We start from the raw sequence: 13,955 nt of genomic DNA, 5'->3' as shown, positions 1-13,955 counted from the left end.
CATCTCTGTGCCATTTTTCATGTAAATTCATGTACTCTGTTATGATTCTCTGAAAACCTCTACCCCACCCCATTACAAGAGCTCCACTGTAAAAATTTCCTAAGCCTGAAATTAGATTATTGCTTAGCATAAATGATAATCTTTTTAAGGAAATCAGTTTTGTCGAATCTAAGAGTCTCCCAAAAACCTCTCTATCTACAATTTTTGGGGCTCTCTCAATGTTCTTTTAAAAAATACTTTCCACAACTTATAGTCTGTGTGAGTTGGCAGCCTAGTTGCAAGATGAAAGTCATTTTGTCGAAAATTGTGAAAGTAGTTCAGAAATCAAGTATATAGATAAGAATGAGGGTTACTACATACAATGAATTTTTGCATATTTCTAAAGAAGGATGGGCAAGATCAGTGACTAGAAGTCGGTATCAGAGTTAGTATTCAAGGAATGTCATTAAAATACTTAAAGTATATAGAAAAATGTGACACCATTGGGGTCAACAAGAACAAAATGGCAAATGATTACATTTTGCCCAGAGAGGGTAGTATTACATACACACAAAAAAAGTTTGCATGTTCAACTAAGATTTTTATAAAATGTCATTTTATCATCTTTGTCTGCACTTAACTAAAAGAGTTTCATGTTAGTTTATGATTCTATTACATCTTAATACATCTTAAAGAAAAAAAAGGAATTGCCACAGAAGCAAATAATGAATATTGGGATTATCTCATCATTTATCGTAATGCCAAATCTACAGTTTGAAGTTTTAAAAGTAGTTTTTAACAGAAAGACATATTTATATAATACTACATGACATATCAAAATATCTAAGCAATACAAGTTGGGAATGGTGAAATACAGGGTTCAAAGGTCAAGAAATGTATGTAACCATAATGAGATAATACAATATAGTCCTATGAACATGATATAAGACATGAATTTGGAGTATATAAGAAAACTTTTCATGTATTTGGCTTTACTTTTTTCATGTTTCATGTTCTATAATACATGAAATGAATTTCATTTAATCTGAGGCTACTTTTGGATCATAAAACAGATTATGGATGACCACTTTGCTATTGTGCTTCTCTTAGTCTATTTTTATGACTTTTACATTATTTTTTCATGATGATAACCAAAATATTACTTTTACCACGTTTATGCCAAAGATATAAAACAGTATTATCATTATCCTTTGAAATGAAAGCTAAATAACTGATTAAAATAAGAAATAGAAACAACTGATAGATAAAAAATGAAATAAGAAGATGTTGAGAATACAGAAGTTCAGTGAACCAATTCTTATTATGTTTTTTGTTTGTTTCAAGGCTGTCACTGAAGAGGTTCATAAAAAGGTTATAGAGAAAGTACACACGACTCAAACTACCCAGTTTCGAACTGTTCACTTGAATAATATCCCTGTCCAAACTGTAGGCGGGAAAGTCATTGGTGAGTGAAATCTGGTAGATGTTTTTATGTAATACTTTTGTAATAGTAGACCATTGTTTCTTTTTTTCAAATTAAGCTTGCCTTGTTATTGACGTTAGTTGAATGAATCAAAATTTAAAATTGTAGAAAATAAAAGTTAAACTGTAGAGGTTATGCTTAGAACCAGGTTAATATGAAGGTTTCGTGCTGTATCTACCTTAAAGGAAATGTTATTTTATAAGCAGTGGTTAGAATTTGGTTAACAGGAACAGGTTTCATGCTGTATCTACCAGAAAGGAAATGATACTGTAGAGGTAGTGGTTAGAATCTGGTTAAAATGAACAGGTTTCATGCTGTATTTGCCAAATGGGAAATGGTACTGTAGAGGTAGTGTTTAGAATCTGGTTAAAATGAACAGGTTTCTTGCTGTATTTGCCAAATGGGAAATGTTACTGTAGAGGTAGTGGTTAGAATCTGGTTAACATGAGCAAGTTTCATACTGTATTTACAAAATAGGAAATGTTACTGTAGAGGTAATAGTTACAATATAGTAATTGGGTCCTGTATTGTTTTCATGATGAACTCATGAAAGGATGTCATTAATGAACTCTTTGATAATCTTTTACTTTTTAACCTTGAGGTAATCTGATGGAAATATGTCACTTATTGGTCCTGAGATTAACTGTTACTTTTTATTTTTCAGATAAACTGTCATTTGTTAACTAAGGTAACCTGAAGTAGATGTATCACTTGTTGATATGGATGTAAATTAGTAGAAGAAATGTTGCTTTTTAAACTTAAGGGGATTTAGTAGAATTTAGATGGCCTGAAGATGATACGATTCTTGTTACCCTGAGAAGGTAGATGTGATTTGATAAACCAGTATGATACTTGCTGTGTTATCCTGGTTGTATAAATTAGACAAGATGTGTAACTGCTAGCCTGATAACGATTTAAAAATAGAACATCGTAGGGGAATATTTCAAGCCTATAAGTTTATGTGCTGTTTTAGTGTTAATCCTATTTTTAACATTGTACACTTTGAAATGAATGATTGGTATTTTAGTTACTTATATAAAAGCCTAAAGTGTTTGCATTTTGTTTAATAGGGATCATTACAAATCAGTAGTTTTTAGCTAATGTTGATTTTGGAACTCATAAAGAACTAAATTGTAAAGCTATGTATATTGATGATGTTTACATTTGTAAAGCTTTATAACAACAAAATTGAAATACCTATGGTATTAATTTTTATTTGTAGCTGAAGTAAGGATGCCATCAGGAAAGGGGGATAAACCAACCATCATAGACAACCATGATGGTACAGTCAGTATTAAATATGAACCAAAAGAAGAAGGACTGCATGAACTACATATCAAGTACAACAATGAACACATACAAGGTAATCAAAATAATTCATACTTAGAAATATTTCATGTTTTTGAAAATGAACAACACAATTCTCATGTTATGATAAGTTGAGCTACAAGGAAATCTATTAATATATATATATGTCGTGTGTGCATTTGTATCCTTACACTAGTAAAAACATTGTAACATTTATAATGCTTTTTTGTTTTTACTTTTACAAGAGGCATTAACTTTTCACTTTATTAACAAATAATGAGTGGGTGGGTGTTAAGCCTTAACCAGTCTAACAGTTAAGTACCAAAAGGTTTCTTAATTTCATTACTTACTTTGTTCTTGTAGTAAAGTGAAAAATATCTTTATTTGTTAGTCAGTTAGGCTCTGCTGTAATAATAACTGTCAGTTATTGCTGGTCTTAATTGTTTGTAATTTTAAGATTGGTTTCTGTTATGGTATAAGCTTAGCTCTGAAAGTTTTAGGTTCTATAACTTAAGTAAACCAAAGTACAGTTAGTTCTAAAAAAGTATTCATTCTTACTATAAAAGCTGTACCTTATAATAAGGTAATCTCACTATAATGGACATATCATGTATTTATGTATGTGACCGAAATAATAAATACAATGTGGCGCCATCTACTAAACGGAACCATAAAAACTTTTACACTTTGGGTATTCAAGATTCAGACAATTATAAAAATAACTACTGTATGTGCAACAACCATTTCTTGATCACAGAACACAATTTTAAATAAAAGTACTTTCCTCACAACTAGAATATGACTTTCACTAGGACTATACATGAGGGTTTGATTATATCTTTATTGATGTAATTTGTAAATACAGTACTAAAAAAATGGAGTTCTTAAAAAAATTTTTATTTTTTCAATAAAGGGTATAATTTTTAATATATAACAACGTTACAGTTTATATCAGCACTTTTCAGATGCAGTACTTCCCAAATAAAGTGAACATTTTCTAAATTTTTTTCATTGAGGTATGAATACTAGTATTAGTAATTACTGGTGCAAACAGCTGCTCATTGAGCGCATTCCTGCTAGTACCTATAATAAGATTGTTGAATGTTGATTTAAACACTTAAATCTTGTATACTTGAGAATGATCGAAACAGTGATCAAAGCATCATACCTGTTCCAAAAAGTATTCATCCTTATTGTAAAAGCTGTAACTTGTAATAAAATAATACTTATAATCAGTAAGTAAATTAGAAATTATTTCGTGTATTGTTTCTTTGGTTGTGTATTTATAATCAATCAGCCATTAGTGATTTATAGAGTAACTTTCCTTCTGGTAGCATTTAATTATTCTGTCTTAATTAAAACTTTCTCTATTGATTAATTGGTAGGTTATGTCCACAACTTTTTTGTGATGAGTAATTTTTGTGTTTTTCTTAAATTTACAGGCAGTCCATTCAAATTTCATGTAGATACTTTGGCTAGTGGAAATGTGACAGCTTATGGTCCTGGTCTTACACATGGTACTGCAGGAGAACCATGCAACTTTACTATTTACACCAAAGGGGCAGGATCAGGTTTGTGTTTAAAAAATCAGTTACTTATTAGTTGTGTTTTTTTTAAGATTTCTAACTAGCAGTGTATATTTTTTTATATATTTCTTCTCTTATCACATGATTTGTTTATTATCTGTGTTTGTAGGGAACTATTAGTTTCCAGTTTTACTTATACATTTAATTTCCATTTTAAAGTTTTCATGAATATGTAATTCCGTACTGGACTAAGTTTGCTAGTAACATCATGGTTTTACTCAGCATTAGAAAGCTCTCAGTAAACCTGTCATTGGCTGAGAGAGAGTGAAGATCCATGTGTTACACAGAAGCTGTGTTATAGTAATGATGTGAATCTTAAAAAGGAAACAAAGATATAATGAAAGATACTGTGTGTGAAGAATTTATCATAAATTTATCATGTTGCGCTGAATATGTTTTACTGTCCTTCAGAAAACTTGTTACCATGAGGCATGCATTTTGCTAGATATGTGTTAACCAGTTTTCAGAGAATGTTTTACCATCAGGAAAGTGTTGCGCTAGATATGTGTTAACAATTTCAGAGAATGTTTTAGCATCAGGAATCTGTTGTGCTAAATGTGTGTTAACTTTTTACCATCAGGAAAGTTTTGTACTAGATATGTGTTAACTATTTACCAGAGAATGTTTTACCATCAGGAAAGTTTTGTGCTAGATGTGTGTTAACTATTTACCAGTGAAAGTTTTACCATCAGGAAAGTGTTGTGCTAGACATGTGTTAACTATTTACCAGTGAAAGTTTTACCATCAGGAAAGTGTTGTGCTAGATGTGTGTTAACTATTTACCAGAGAATATTTTACCATCAGGAAAGTGTTGTGCTAGATATGTGTTAACTATTTACCAGAGAATATTTTACCATCAGGAAAGTGTTGTGCTACATGTGTGTTAACTATTTACCAGTGAACATTTTGCCATAAAGTAAGTGTTGTGCTAGATTATTTTTTTAAATTTGTATGGATTGTGAATTGAGTGCTTACAGAGTAATTGCTTTGGTATGGTCACGTTCTAGGTGGCTTGTCTGTAGCCGTTGAAGGACCTTCAAAAGCAGAAATCACGTGCCATGACAACAAGGATGGAACTGTCAGTGTTTCTTATATTCCAGCAGCCCCAGGAGAATACAAGATTATGGTCAAGTTTGCCGATAAAAACATCATCGGAAGCCCTTTCACAGCCAAAATCACTGGTGCTTACTTTAAAATCTTAAATAGATTGTGTATCTTTTTCTGTACTAGTAAAAGCATAACCACTTATATCACTAGAATAAATTGTTATTGTACCTTACAGAATATTAATTTTCTTTTACTTAAGGAAGTAATATCTGTATGTTATATTTGTTTTAATGACTCATTCACATTTCCTGTTATATATCTGAGATTGAGTGTTGAAACAGAAATTATTTTCTTCTACTCTCAGTTTATACTTCCAAACTATGTGTCTTGTTCCACAGCATCCCTGGATCCAGCTTCAGGGAGGGACATTTCAAGGAGAACTGTCCCTCACCCTAGTGCCAGCCCTGAACCTCAGAATGTTTAATTGCAAAGACTGATAGATAAAAGTTATTACAGTAATTCACTCACTTTGAAGATATTTTCATTATCATTTATATTTTTACATTGCACTTAAAGTACCAAGAACCAGGAAAACAGTATAGCATGAAAATTAGAAAAAATGCTCAAATACATGAATATACTTCAAAGTTTTTTTTTCAAGATGGGTTTCAGCAGCATATTTGATATGTAAGCAGTGTTTTTGTGGATGATTGAATGGGGTGATATGTAATATACTAGTTGTACTTGCACAAGGTCCCCAAAAGTGTTCTGCTTCAAGAGTAAATAAAACCAAAGTTAAGATTAACAAATATTTTTATTTCTTGCTTTTAATATTCATATGTCATGCTGTGTTGTAGCCTACGGAGTGCGTAATTCTTGTCATGATTCATGGCACGTGCACATTTTACTGACGTCATGACAGTACAAATTTTAATGCTAAGCATCCCTTATGTTACATCATTTTAGTATCTACTGACTAACTGACAGACAACATATTACTGTATAGTGGTGGAAGTAGTTAAAACAGGTGGCTTTAGGTCCCCAACAACAGCAGCAGAGAGAGCTCCACCTATCTCATCATGAGATTGGCCCTTAAAAGGGTCTTACTGATTTTATTTTTGGCAGATTTTTAAATATAGTTACAGCTGCTGCAGTTTTCCATCCCATTGTTTTGAGAAATTTTCGATTTATTGTGCTTTAGATCAAAAGTTTCTTAGTTATTCCTTAAGTTTTAGACAGAGTCCAAAATTTTGCACCATTTCTGTTTACACCTTGTATTGTGAATGCAAAGCTATAGAAGATGTTTGTGGATGTACAAGACTTACTGTGTCAACACTTTCTTTAAGTTGTTAAATCATTGTTCCTGTCCTCACAGTGTAGAGTTTTCCAAACTGGAGGTATTCAGCTGTTTAGCTCTTGGGAATAAACTTCTAAATTTGTGGGTCAAGCTGGGTACAGAAAGTAAATAGACGTTTGTCTCTGTGTGTTACATAAGCGCATTTGAATAATTTAAGGTATCCATTTGCTTGAAGTGTTTTTTGGTAAGCTGTGTTTTTTTTTTATATCTACACTGTATTGTGTATTTCAAATACTTCCATGCTTGACTGAGTGTAGATGGATGGAACTATAATGCAGTTTCTGCAGAGTGGTGCTCTATAGACTTGTAGATGAATGGCATTTGTAGCAAAAGATGTTACAATGCCCAGAAAAGTTAATTGACCAATCTCACCTCTCTCTCTTTCACTGTAAACTGAATACTTTTATTCCTGGAATTCAGGAGTTGATAAAAATCAACAATATCATTGAAGTTACATTTTTATATTCTTATCTTCAGGTGTGAGAAGGTAATTGATTACAGGTCAAAAAGAGGAACCCCTAGCTAAGCCACTGTTCTGTTTATAGAAGGAACCATTGAAATGGAAATAGGTTGTGTGAAATAAGTTCCATGAAGTAAGTTTGAATCTGCTCTTAGCATCTATTGGAAAACTGTTAGACAATCATATATTAGTCTGGTTTGGAACATATTTATGAGGACAGAACTGACAATTAGGTCTTCGGGTTGATTAGAAATGTTTTTATTTTTGTGGTGAAAATTCTGATTTTGGTTAGTTGAAAGTCACTAGCATGTAGGAGAGGTAATAAACTAGTTGGTGACAAAATAAACCAAGATTATTTGCATCTGGTCCAAAAGAAATATCCCATAATAATTGAACAGATAACAGACTAGTTGGTGACAAAATAAACCAAGAGTATTTGCATCTGGTCCAAAAGAAATATCACATAATAACTGAACAGATAACAGACTAGTTGGTGACAAAATAAACCAAGAGTACTTGCATCTGGTCCAACAGAAATATCACATAATAATTGAACAGATAACTGACTAGTTAGTGACAAAATAAACCAAGAGTACTTGCATCTGGTCCAAAAGAAATATCACTCTTTGGTTCAAAGTTGCTTGGAGGAAGAGATTTGTTGGTTGTTCATTTGACTGGGGTTTTATTTCTTCTTTTAACTAGTTAACTCAGTTTTTCACTTTGTATGAATTTGATTTTTGTTTATAAATGGTAATAAATTCTTTGTAAGATAGTAAATATATTAATAACATATTTGGCTTTAAAATATAAAAAAGTGGGTTCTTCAGTAACTCCGTATTGGCCTGTAGGTGCATTTTCTTCTGTTTCCAAAGTTATGCAGTAGGAAATAAATTTTTACCAGAAGCACTTTAAAGAATTTCTGAAAAAAAGTAGAAGGAATGAGCAGTTGCAAGTTCAACTATAGAGAATCTGGGTGATATACAAGTCTTGATATTGTAATAAAAAAAGTTAGTTGGTCCTTGAACTTGACTAGTTTAAGTTTTAAGAACATTGAAGTTGTAACGACTATGGTAAAGTCATAGTCAAATTTCTGTCAGTCTAAGAACCATAACAGGTGTTAAATTTTTTGTACCTTTATTTTTATGTTTGATTGACCTGTTATTTTCTCTTTCCTTGACTTATAACTGAGTAATCAGATTTCAGTTTTCTCATGTTTTCTTTGAATTTATGTTTTTTATTTCTTAATTATACTGTTAATTAATTTTGTATTTTAATGAATCATGTTAAAGTTTATATTTTATTTGTTACTTCAGGTGAAGGGAGAAAAAGAAACCAGATATCAGTTGGCCACTCCAGTGAGGTTTCCTTGAAAGTACAAGAGAAAGACATTAAAAATCTCAGTGCTAGTATTGTAGCACCCTCTGGCATGGAAGAGCCTTGTTTTTTAAAGAAACTGCCCAATGGCCACCTTGGTGTGTATTTAATGTTTATATGTATTTTTTAAACATGTCAATACACCTGTTTACAAGCAAAATAATCTAACACGACACTAAGAGATGAGTCATTTTATATCTTGTGTAAAAGCTTAGGTTTGCATATAAAGTATTGCAAATAAAAGAAATTAAAGTTGCCTTCTATAGTTTTCCTGTTTCTGAACTGTCAGCTTCTGAACTTGTTGACCATAGTTTTCAGTGCATTTTGCATAACTTTTGTAACATAAAATCAGTGATTTGGAGAAATAAGCACAGCATGAAAAATAATTTTTATCAGTAGCCACAGTCCTGAAAAACTGCAAATGCTTACAAACTATGTTGCTTAACTTTGTCATTTATTGGTATATATTAACATGATCTAGACATGCATGTTATTTTATGTGTTGTAATTATGTAATTCCTTATATTTGATGAGTTCTTATATAAATATGTAAATATGTAACTTTAATTGTCTACCATCCAGTTTCAATGCTTGTGTTTAAAAATATTTGTCCACAGGACATTATAACCAAATTACGTGTTAAAGTGGTGTTAATTAGGTAGAACTATGAGCAAAAGTTTAAAGTATAAGTTTATCATATAAGTGTGTTTTCAGTTCTGGAAAATGTGGAATTTTGTGTAGAAAGTCAGGAAAAAAGTTTGAAAAGAATGGAGTCAGTTTGCTTATATACACACATCACTTATCAAAATAAAAATATTCCCTCCAGTTTTGTCCTTATGTTGATAACACAATACAGGTTGTTGTTGAGTACCATGTAAAAGAACAAGGCAAATTTTCAGAAATAATATTGCAGAGTTTGGGGTAAGTTGAATTTATTTACTGAAGCTCTGTTTGGCTTTCATTCAGGAATCTCCTTCACCCCTCGAGAGGTGGGACAACATGAAGTTCTTGTGACAAAGTTTGGCAAACCAATCCGTGGCAGTCCTTTCAAAATTGATGTCCTTGAGAGAGAGATAGGTGATGCATCCAAAGTGAAAGTCAGTGGATATGGGATTAAAGAGGGCAGGACTCATGAAAACAATGAATTCATGATTGACACCAGGCAGGCGGGTTAGTATGCTTGTCAAACTGTAATTATACGATGTATCTTTCTATAAACAAATTGTAGAACACTAAAAAAATGGTCTGTCTTTACTGTGACATAGCTTGTAAAAGTCAGTGGCAGTAAATATCTTTATATAGTCTTAAACATTGCATCGCCTTTTCTCTGTGTGTTGAAATAAAACATTTTAGCAACAAGTTTACTTGTGACTTTTCTGCTCATACTAAAACTACCACAGAAAAACAAAGTATGTAAGCTTATAATTATAATGGTTGTTTTATTGACAGTAAACATACTTCTTTAATGCTAGTGTGTGGCATAAGGGTTGTTTTATTGACAGTAAACATGCTTCTTTAATGGTAGTGTGTGTGGTGTAATGGTTGTTTTATTGACAGTAAACATGTTTCTTTAAGGCTAGTGTGTGTGTGGTATAATGGTTGTTTTATTAAAAATAAACCTGTTTCTTTAAGGCTAGTGTGTGGCATAATGGTTGTGTTATTGACAGTAAACATGTTTCTTTAAGGCTAATGTGTGGTATAATGGTTGTTATTGACAGTAAACATGTTTCTTTAAAGCTAGTGTGTGGTATAATGGTTGTTTTTTTTGACAGAAAACATGATTCTTTAAGGCTAGTGTGTGGCATAATGGTTGTGTTTTTGACAGTAAACATGTTTCTTTAAGGTTAGTGTGTGGTATAATGGTTGTTTTATGGACAGTAAACATTCTTCTTTAAGGCTACTGTGTGGTATAATGGTTGGGTTATTGACAGTAAACGTTTCTTTAAGGCTAGTGTGTAGTATAATTTGGAACATTTATTTGTATAAACTGTGTAACAAAGTGTAAGCTGTACTAAATTGAATGAAACATTTTCTTGATTTCCATCATAATTACCTTTGTATAATATAGTTTAGTGTCTTTGTAACACTTCCTTGCCATAATCTTGTAACTTTATCTAATTAGTATCATAAAGTATTTAATAGTTGTGGGACTTGTATTAAGACCTTTTGTTCTTGATGCATGTTATAGTAGATATCTTGGCATTTAAACAAGTTTAAGTGTTTATCTTTTAATTTTTTCTTCTCCTTTTACTTTGCTAATGAGTCAGAGCAATCTTATCCCTGAAATTTTAAGAAATACACCTGAAATGTTTTGAATCTACTTATTTTAGTGTTGCATAGAAAGAGTTACTCTGTTTCCTTGTCTCTCTCTCTTTTCCTTGTCTCTCTGTGTGTTTGGAAACTACATGTGGCTATATCAATATTACAGGCTATGGTGGACTGAGCCTTTCTGTAGAGGGTCCTAGCAAGGCAGAAATTAGCTGTAAAGACAACGAGGATGGAACACTAAATGTATCCTACAGACCTACTGAACCTGGTTACTATATAATTAATCTCAAGTTTGCCGATCATCATGTATCAGGTAAATCTGTATTCTTAAAAAAGGTTTGTGGGAATTCTTATCATCTGTTGATATGCAGGTTATGTCAACTAAGTCTTCAACCTATAGCAATAACTTCTTCCCATTTATGCAAACCCATTAAATTACAGAAAGTCATTAGCCCTATCAGGGCATCAGATCGACTACTATAAACGTCCATCATCACTGTGGAAAATTTCATTGAAGTCGTTTTCTTTTTGCTTGTAAGTTGATCCATCAACCTCAGTTACACTTTCCACGAAATGAAAATTTTATCTTGAAAAAAAATGTACTGCTACAGATTATTTCATAAGTAATGATTTCTTAAGAAATCTTATACATGGTAGAACAGCCACAAAACAACAAGTCACAATGACGAATGTGGTGTCAACTCAACAGTAACATGTGAATTTTCTTTGATATGCAGAATTACAGATTAAAAGAACTGCCAAACGTGTTACACAAAGTGTACTTAAAAGCTTAGTGAGCAACAAACAGTTTTGAGTTTAAGTGAAATTTTGATGAGCAACACTTTGAGAGATTCACATTATCCAACACATTTGTTTAGCTGAGATATTCATGTGTCACTACAGGAAGTCCATTCACGGTCAAGGTGGCTGGCCCAGGTTCCAACATCCAGAGGGAGAACATAAAGAAACAGAGAGATGCTGTGCCCATCACTGATGTAGGCTCTGAATGTAAGCTGACTGTCAAAATGCCAGGTTAGTAAATAATTCACGAGGAAGTATATATATATGGTTTAATATTAATATTCCACTGAGTTTCTTTTTATATTCTGTATCTTGAATGAGATTTATTTTCACCCTTACCTTCTGTTGACTGTGTATAATGCTGTCAGATAGAAAACTTGAGATATTTTCAATCAAAACGTTTATGAATTAGCTTTTTTTGTCTTTTTTTTTCTATTTACTTGAGCAAAGCTCATGATATCTTTTGAGCTGGAAAACCTTTAATTTAATTGAGTCTGCTCTCAATTTATACTGTGGTAAACATATCTCCTCAGAAGACTTCAAGATAAGATTAAATTTGTTTTAAACACATTTTAATTTTGTGTTTGTGTTGTGATTTGCCCAGTAATGGATGATGTATTAAAACAACTGTTGTTTAATATGGTTAATAATTGTATCTGTTTTTCAGTTTATTCATAGCCCATAGAATTGGTCTGCAATCACTGATTTGGGTAAAATTAAATGAATCATTGAATAGGAGAATTGAAGAGATTTTATTAATTTTTGTTTTTGGCATTAAATGAGTGCAGAAGTGAATGACCAGTTATCTTGAAATGATGTTTATTTTTGTCCTAAACCTAGAGGTTAGTTTGTTTGAATTGTGAATCTGAAGGTTCAGGGTTCGTGGGTGTGTTATAAAAGTAACAGTTAAGTAGCCAAAGAGTTGCTAGTGGGTGTTTCTTACTAACTGCCTTTCTTCTAGTTTATCAGTTGAAAATATGCACAAATAACCATTTTTGTAATTTTGCACAAACATTCTGTAACAAACACAAAACTTTTACAGTTTCTGCAGAATAATTATTATAGAATTAATTTTTATTATTGGGAATCTATTCTAATCTTTTTAACATTAGTGTTAAGAGTTTCAAGTCAATTTTAATGACTATAGATACATGGTACTCTCAAGTTAAACTGATTGCCTTTAAGAATATCAAGTAGGTCCTCTTTATAACAGGAAGATCAACAGGATAAATCATGAAGTAAGTGAATTTATCAGAAGTAACTGAGTTCAAGTAAAGAAAGAAGCTGACTGGACATGATGTATTATATAAAATTAAAACAACCTGCTAAGTTGAATGGATAAACACTAGCATACTAGCTTTCTAGACACTGGGGATTCTCCTGTTACTTGACTTGTGAATTGATCACCGAATTTTCATCCCTCCAGATGTATTTTCTTCAACTGACTCACTTGAGGTCCTGAGTAGTCTGTTGAAATCTAATGTTTAGTACTTAATGGGAAACTCCATATTTATTTATAGCAACAAGCACTATCCATGTAACTGGTCATTCTCATTCAACATAGGGGTGGCTGTAACCTCAAGATATCTGTCATTGACCTTCTTGCACAATGTGCAGCGTTATTTTCTGTTGGTGGAGCGGGTATTTTCTGTAGAGAACAAGAAAGGTAGCTTGAACAAAGCCAACTTAATAGCTTTCCAAAACATTTTCCTGAATTGAAAATTTATTTCCAATAATACTTACCTCCTCTCACACTTGTAGCTATTACTTACTGCCAGGGTCTCTTTCTTTACCCATCTAAGCATTGGTTGGTCTGATTTTTTCTCACTTGCTCTAATCTTCTATACCTCACTCAATTGTCCCTGGCAATATTTATCTCGTAATACTCTCCACCTATGTCAATGCGCCCTCTATCCAGGCACTGCATATAAGCATCTCATTCAGATAATGTTATCACTTTTCAACAACAAAGCGTTGCTAATGGGTTTCCAAGTATTACGATTGTTTGGAGATACTTTGAATGTTATCCGTGTTTTCTACTTGATTTTCATACTAATTAAAGAAAAAATTAATAATATTCTGATTGGCAAGTCAATTTACAGTATGAATTCCAGAATTATTATTTTTGACATGAAGACAAATCAGGTTTCTCCTATCCCACCTCTGATTCTGATTTCTATCTATCATCTTACAACAATCAGGGGTAGGTGGGTTAATTCTCAATTGAGACTGCCAGTGATCTTATTCATAGTGAGATGGAGAAATATTTTAGGTTCTGTAGAGGTCCTCCTT

The 13,955-nt window shown here is 32.1% G+C and overlaps 1 protein-coding gene across 1 annotated transcript in view; it reads left to right on the top strand.

Moving 5' to 3' along the window:
* Positions 1 to 1,260: 1,260 nt before the first annotated feature.
* LOC106469754 (filamin-A-like) overlaps positions 1,261 to 13,955 on the top strand; it is a 31,515-nt gene continuing 18,820 nt past the window's right edge. Inside the window, exons 1-8 of the mRNA XM_013930264.2 lie at positions 1,261 to 1,444; positions 2,685 to 2,825; positions 4,213 to 4,341; positions 5,364 to 5,537; positions 8,534 to 8,692; positions 9,561 to 9,764; positions 11,023 to 11,175; positions 11,766 to 11,894. Coding sequence (XP_013785718.2) covers positions 1,264 to 1,444; positions 2,685 to 2,825; positions 4,213 to 4,341; positions 5,364 to 5,537; positions 8,534 to 8,692; positions 9,561 to 9,764; positions 11,023 to 11,175; positions 11,766 to 11,894 — 1,270 coding nt within the window. The 5' untranslated portion in view covers positions 1,261 to 1,263. The remainder of the gene's footprint in view (positions 1,445 to 2,684; positions 2,826 to 4,212; positions 4,342 to 5,363; positions 5,538 to 8,533; positions 8,693 to 9,560; positions 9,765 to 11,022; positions 11,176 to 11,765; positions 11,895 to 13,955) is intronic.

Source organism: Limulus polyphemus, unplaced genomic scaffold, assembly GCF_000517525.1.
Source record: "Limulus polyphemus unplaced genomic scaffold, Limulus_polyphemus-2.1.2 Scaffold3642, whole genome shotgun sequence".
In the NCBI taxonomy this organism is placed as follows: Eukaryota; Metazoa; Arthropoda; class Merostomata; order Xiphosura; family Limulidae; genus Limulus; species Limulus polyphemus.
Note: the sequence above shows the minus strand (reverse complement) of the source record. Positions and strands in the feature narration are given on the sequence as shown.